The sequence below is a fragment of the Pangasianodon hypophthalmus genome, chromosome 4 (assembly GCF_027358585.1).
Source record: "Pangasianodon hypophthalmus isolate fPanHyp1 chromosome 4, fPanHyp1.pri, whole genome shotgun sequence".
Classification (NCBI taxonomy): domain Eukaryota; kingdom Metazoa; phylum Chordata; class Actinopteri; order Siluriformes; family Pangasiidae; genus Pangasianodon; species Pangasianodon hypophthalmus.
The window spans coordinates 2,290,522-2,298,021 of NC_069713.1; the positions used below are offsets into that span (position 1 = coordinate 2,290,522).

The 7,500-nt window shown below is 44.8% G+C and overlaps 1 protein-coding gene across 3 annotated transcripts in view; it reads left to right on the forward strand.

Annotated features, from left to right (window-relative positions):
* The window catches only part of rock1 (Rho-associated, coiled-coil containing protein kinase 1), a 58,134-nt gene that overhangs the window by 20,182 nt on the left and 30,452 nt on the right, over positions 1-7,500 (forward strand). For all 3 annotated transcript variants that reach the window (XR_008301699.1, XM_053233760.1, XM_053233759.1), the window contains exon 2: positions 6,559-6,640. Coding sequence is in view for 2 of the 3 variants with exons in the window: in XM_053233760.1 (XP_053089735.1) it covers positions 6,559-6,640 (82 nt within the window). In the remaining variant the exon portion in view is untranslated. The remainder of the gene's footprint in view (positions 1-6,558; positions 6,641-7,500) is intronic.

Genomic DNA, 7,500 nt, shown 5'->3' on the forward strand with positions numbered 1-7,500 from the left:
ACCTGTCTCTCTATCTGACTGACTGTCTGTATAATGACCTGTCTCTCTACCTGTCTGTCTACCTGACTGACTGTCTGTATAATGACCTGTCTGTCTACCTGTCTGTCTACCTGTCTGACTGTCTGTATAATGACCTGTCTCTCTACCTGTCTCTCTACCTGTCTGACTGTCTGTATAATGACCTGTCTCTCTACCTGTCTCTCTACCTGTCTGACTGTCTGTATAATGACCTGTCTCTCTACCTGTCTCTCTATCTGACTGACTGTCTGTATAATGACCTGTCTCTCTACCTGTCTCTCTATCTGTCTGACTGTCTGTATAATGACCTGTCTCTCTACCTGTCTGTCTACCTGACTGACTGTCTGTATAATGACCTGTCTGTCTACCTGTCTCTCTACCTGTCTGACTGTCTGTATAATGACCTGTCTGTCTAACCTGTCTCTCTACCTGACTGACTGTCTGTATAATGACCTGTCTGTCTACCTGTCTCTCTACCTGTCTGACTGTCTGTATAATGACCTGTCTGTCTACCTGTCTCTCTACCTGTCTGACTGTCTGTATAATGACCTGTCTGTCTACCTGTCTCTCTATCTGTCTGACTGTCTGTATAATGACCTGTCTCTCTACCTGTCTCTCTATCTGACTGACTGTCTGTATAATGACCTGTCTCTCTACCTGTCTCTCTATCTGACTGACTGTCTGTATAATGACCTGTCTGTCTACCTGTCTGTCTACCTGACTGACTGTCTGTATAATGACCTGTCTGTCTACCTGTCTCTCTATCTGTCTGACTGTCTGTATAATGACCTGTCTCTCTACCTGTCTCTCTATCTGACTGACCTGTCTGTATAATGACCTGTCTCTCTACCTGTCTCTCTATCTGACTGACTGTCTGTATAATGACCTGTCTCTCTACCTGTCTGTCTACCTGACTGACTGTCTGTATAATGACCTGTCTGTCTACCTGTCTGTCTACCTGTCTGACTGTCTGTATAATGACCTGTCTCTCTACCTGTCTCTCTACCTGTCTGACTGTCTGTATAATGACCTGTCTCTCTACCTGTCTCTCTACCTGTCTGACTGTCTGTATAATGACCTGTCTCTCTACCTGTCTCTCTATCTGACTGACTGTCTGTATAATGACCTGTCTCTCTACCTGTCTCTCTATCTGACTGACTGTCTGTATAATGACCTGTCTCTCTACCTGTCTGTCTACCTGACTGACTGTCTGTATAATGACCTGTCTGTCTACCTGTCTCTCTACCTGTCTGACTGTCTGTATAATGACCTGTCTGTCTACCTGTCTCTCTACCTGACTGACTGTCTGTATAATGACCTGTCTGTCTACCTGTCTCTCTACCTGTCTGACTGTCTGTATAATGACCTGTCTGTCTACCTGTCTCTCTACCTGTCTGACTGTCTGTATAATGACCTGTCTGTCTACCTGTCTCTCTATCTGTCTGACTGTCTGTATAATGACCTGTCTGTCTACCTGTCTCTCTATCTGACTGACTGTCTGTATAATGACCTGTCTCTCTACCTGTCTCTCTATCTGACTGACTGTCTGTATAATGACCTGTCCTCTACCTGTCTGTCTACCTGACTGACTGTCTGTATAATGACCTGTCTGTCTACTGTCTGTCTACCTGACTGACTGTCTGTATAATGACCTGTCTGTCTACCTGTCTGTCTACCTGACTGACTGTCTGTATAATGACCTGTCTCTCTACCTGTCTCTCTACCTGTCTGACTGTCTGTATAATGACCTGTCTCTCTACCTGTCTGACTGTCTGTATAATGACCTGTCTGTCTACCTGTCTCTCTACCTGTCTGACTGTCTGTATAATGACCTGTCTCTCTACCTGACTGACTGTCTGTATAATGACCTGTCTGTCTACCTGACTGACTGTCTGTATAATGACCTGTCTGTCTACCTGTCTCTCTACCTGACTGACTGTCTGTATAATGACCTGTCTCTCTACCTGTCTCTCTACCTGACTGACTGTCTGTATAATGACCTGTCTCTCTACCTGTCTCTCTACCTGACTGACTGTCCTGTATAATGACCTGTCTGTCTACCCTGTTCTCTACCTGTATATTGACCTGTCTCTCTACCTGTCTGACTGTCTGTATAAGACCTGTCTCTCTACCTGTCTCTATACCTGTCTGACTGTCTGTATAATGACCTGTCTCTCTACCTGTCTCTCTACCTGTCTCTCTTAATAGACCTGTCTCTCTACCTGTATATAGACCTGTCTCTCTACCTGTATATAGACCTGTACTAATAAGACCTGTATATAGACCTGTATAATGACCTGTCTCTCTACCTGTCTCTCTACCTGTATATAGACCTGTCTCTCTACCTGTATAATGACCTGTATATAGACCTGTCTCTCTACCTGTATATAGACCTGTCTCTCTACCTGTCTCTCTACCTGTCTCTCTACCTGTCTCTCTACCTGTATATAGACCTGTGTGTCTGTCTCTCTGTCTGTCCAGTGTTTCCCCTGCCATTATATTAGGAGGGCGCCCCGCCCCCCCAGATAGGTGAAGTTAATTTTTATTTAATTTTATTTTCTGTATAGCGCCAGATAACAGCAGAAGTCATTTCAGGTTACCTTTCCTATAGAACAGGTCTATACCTCGTTCGTTTATTAAACAAACTAAATAGCCTGATGTTATTATCTTATTTACACGACGGCACATCATTTCTGTCTCTGCATGGTTCGCGCGTTTACAATTCTCCTCTGCTCTGTATTGCGCGCCGGGCGGAGTTCCGCCCCGATGCGTGCGCGCACACACACACACAGACACACACACACACACACACACAGACACGTGCGCGCAACCATTTATATAATGGCTATTTATATAATGACCTGTCTGTCTCTCTGTCTCTCTGTCTAGCTATTTTCATATTGACCTGTCTGTCTGTCTGTCTGTCTGTCTGGCTCCCTGTATATTGACCTGTCTGTCTCTCTGTCTGTCTGTCTAGCTATTTTCATATTGACCTGTCTGTCTCTCTGTCTGTCTGTCTGGCTCCCTGTATATTGACCTGTCTGTCTCTCTTTCTCTCTGTCTAGCTATTTTCATATTGACCTGTCTGTCTCTCTGTCTGTCTGTCTGGCTCCCTGTATATTGACCTGTCTGTCTGTCTGTCTGTCTGTCTGTCTAGCTATATTCATATTGACCTGTCTGTCTCTCTGTCTGTCTGTCTGGCTCTCTGTATATTGACCTGTCTGTCTCTCTGTCTGTCTGTCTGGCTCTCTGTATATTGACCCTGTCTGTCTTGTCTGGCTCTCTGTATATTGACCTGTCTGTCTCTCTGCCTGTCTGTCTGCTCTCTGTATATTGGACCTGTCTGTCTGTCTGGCTCTCTGTATATTGACCTGTCTGTCTGTCTGTCTGTCTGGCTCTCTGTATATTGACCTGTCTGTCTGTCTGGCTCTCTGTATATTGACCTGTCTGTCTCTCTGCCTGTCTGTCTGGCTCTCTGTATATTGACCTGTCTGTCTGCCTGTCTGTCTGGCTCTCTGTATATTGACCTGTCTGTCTGCCTGTCTGTCTGGCTCTCTGTATATTGACCTGTCTGTCTGTCTGTCTGGTCTGGCTCTCTGTATATTGACCTGTCTGTCTGCCTGTCTGTCTGGCTCTCTGTATATTGACCTGTCTGTCTGTCTGTCTGTCTGGCTCTCTGTATATTGACCTGTCTGTCTGTCTGGCTCTCTGTATATTGACCTGTCTGTCTGTCTGTCTCTCTGTATAATGACCTGTCTGTCTCTCTGTCTGTCTGTCTGGCTCTCTGTATATTGACCTGTCTGTCAGTCTGTTAACCTCTTTTTTGACCTGTTTATATGTCTGCTAGTTTCTAGTCTCATTTAAGGTTGCTAACTATCTGTTTGTCAATCTACCTGCCTACCTGTCTGTCTGTTTGTCTACCTGTTAATCTACCTGTCTGTCTGTCTGTCTACCTGTTAATCTACCTGTCTGTCTGTTTGTCTACCTGTTAATCTACCTGTCTGTCTGTCTGTCTACCTGTCTGTCTGTCTGTCTACCTGTTAATCTACCTGTCTGTCTGTCTGTCTACCTGTTAATCTACCTGTCTGTCTGTCTGTCTACCTGTTAATCTACCTGTCAATCTACCTGTCTACCTGTCTGTCAATCTACCTGTCAATCTACCTGTCTTGGTAGCTGAATATTCATTTCAAAAACATTAATTGTAATTTGTTTGTTATAGTGTGTTAAAGGTCACTCAGTGATAACACTCAGTCCTCTGGTGTGAGTGTGTGTGTGTGTGTGTGTGTGTGTTTGTGAGTGTGTGTGAGTGTGTGTGAGTGTGTGTGTGTGTGTGTGTGGTTTCCTGCTGCCCCACTAACGGAGGAGTGTGTCAGTGTGACAGGTGTAGGATTACAGTGGATTATCAGTAAATAACACGTCGCGCGCTGCAGAACACACGGCCTCGTCTCTGTGTGTTTATGTAGGGATGGGTGCCAATACTTTCGCACATACACGTAGCGGGAACTGAACTGTGATCTGATTGGATACAGGGACATTTTGGGCGGGAACTGAACTGTGATCTGATTGGATACAGGGACATTTTGGGCGGGAACTGAACTGTGATCTGATTGGATACAGGGACATTTTGGGCGGGAACTGAACTGTGATCTGATTGGTTACAGGGACATTTTGGCTGGAGACTGAACTGTGATCTGATTGGTTACAGGGACATTTTGGGCGGGAACTGAACTGTGATCTGATTGGATACAGGGACATTTTGGGGGAGAACTGAACTGTGATCTGATTGGTTACAAGGACATTTTGGGCGGGAACTGAACTGTGATCTGATTGGTTACAGGAACTGAACTGTGATTTGATTGGATACAGGGACATTTTGGGCGGGAACTGAACTGTGATCTGATTGGATACAGGGACATTTTGGGGGAGAACTGAACTGTGATCTGATTGGTTACAAGGACATTTTGGGCGGGAACTGAACTGTGATCTGATTGGTTACAGGAACTGAACTGTGATCTGATTGGTTACAGGGACATTTTGGGCTGGAACTGAACTGTGATCTGATTGGATACAGGGACATTTTGGGCGGGAACTGAACTGTGATCTGATTGGATACAGGGACATTTTGGGCGGGAACTGAACTGTGATCTGATTGGATACAGGGACATTTTGGGCGGGAACTGAACTGTGATCTGATTGGTTACAGGAACTGAACTGTGATCTGATTGGATACAGGGACATTTTGGGGGAGAACTGAACTGTGATCTGATTGGTTACAGGAACTGAACTGTGATTTGATTGGATACAGGGACATTTTGGGGGAGAACTGAACTGTGATCTGATTGGATACAGGGACATTTTGGGCGGGAACTGAACTGTGATCTGATTGGATACAGGGACATTTTGGGGGAGAACTGAACTGTGATCTGATTGGTTACAGGGACATTTTGGGCGGGAACTGAACTGTGATCTGATTGGTTACAGGAACTGAACTGTGATCTGATTGGATACAGGGACATTTTGGGGGAGAACTGAACTGTGATCTGATTGGTTACAGGAACTGAACTGTGATCTGATTGGATACAGGGACATTTTGGGGGAGAACTGAACTGTGATCTGATTGGATACAGGGACATTTTGGGCGGGAACTGAACTGTGATCTGATTGGATACAGGGACATTTTGGGCGGGAACTGAACTGTGATCTGATTGGTTACAGGGACATTTTGGGCGGGAACTGAACTGTGATCTGATTGGTTACAGGGACATTTTGGGCGGGAACTGAACTGTGATCTGATTGGTTACAGGAACTGAACTGTGATCTGATTGGATACAGGGACATTTTGGGGGAGAACTGAACTGTGATCTGATTGGTTACAGGAACTGAACTGTGATTTGATTGGATACAGGGACATTTTGGGGGAGAACTGAACTGTGATCTGATTGGATACAGGGACATTTTGGGCGGGAACTGAACTGTGATCTGATTGGATACAGGGACATTTTGGGCGGGAACTGAACTGTGATCTGATTGGATACAGGGACATTTTGGGCGGGAACTGAACTGTGATCTGATTGGATACAGGGACATTGTGGATGGGAACTGAACTGTGATCTGATTGGTTACAGGGACATTTTGGGCGGGAACTGAACTGTGATCTGATTGGTTACAGGAACTGAACTGTGCTCTGATTGGTTACAGGGACATTGTGGATGGGAACTGAACTGTGATCTGATTGGTTGCAGGAACTGAACTGTGATCTGATTGGTTGCAGGAACTGAACTGTGATCTGATTGGTTACAGGGACATTGTGGATGGGAACTGAACTGTGATCTGATTGGTTACAGGGACATTGTGGATTGTCTTCCGACAAAAAAAAAAAGTTTATTTTGACTGTAATTAGTTAATTATTATTGTGGAAAGTGTGTTGTTTTGATAACTAACCTGGTTTAACGTGTTTGTGACGTGTTTGTGACGTGCGTGTGTGTTTGTGACGTGTTTGTGACGTGTGTGTGTGTGTGTTTTATTCTCACGTTTCTGCAGGACGGTTTGGATGCTCTGGTCTACGACCTCGATTTTCCCGCCCTGAGGAAGAACAAGAGCATCGACAACTTCTTAAGCAGATGTGAGTAACGTACTTAACACACACACACACACACACACACACATATCATCATCATCATCATCACTGTTGCTAACCAGATAAACCACAAACTATCATTACGGAAGGTAAAGTTTAGAGATCAGTCACTGATGTACGTTAGAACAAAGAGTGTAAGAACAGTGAAACGCGGTACACGTCCAGATGTTTCCTCCAGCTCCCGAACAGCTGGATTGAACTCTCCTCATTATTATAACTGTATAATGGGCTTTAATGGTGTTTATTTTTAGATACGCTGAGCTCTGAAGCCGGTCTGCCCCCTCCACTGCTTACTTCCTGTTCATTCTTCTACCGCTCGTTACCTGCCAGTGTTAGAACAGAATCAGACCTGCGCTGGGAATTTAGCTTTCTGTTCATCTCCTCCAGCGTTTAGAAGAAATAAAGCTAGTAGTCTTTTAATTCACGCTTTATAAAGTGATGTGTGAAAGGAGTTCTACGTAAAGGACTCATTAACATGCTATGCTAGCTTCATAGCAAAGCACAAACTAGCAAAGAAAAAATCTGTATGTATGAAGTGCGCTGTTTGGAGTCAGTGTTACCATGACAACGGGAAGCGTGCAACGCATTTGTCAGATTGTTAACAGATTATGAATTTTTGTAGTTAAAGGTAGTTATTGTTACAGCTAGAGGCTGTTGATCTAAAATGGAGACTTATGAAATGAGCCTGTACTGGATGTGATAAAGGGGGCGGGGCTTATCTGGTGCTCGATCAATACTCTCTCTCTCTCTCCCCCTCTCTCTCTCTCTCTCTCTCTCTCTCTCTCGCTCCCCCTCTCTCTCTCTCTCTCTCTCTCTCTCTCTATCTCGCTCTCCCTCTCTCTCTC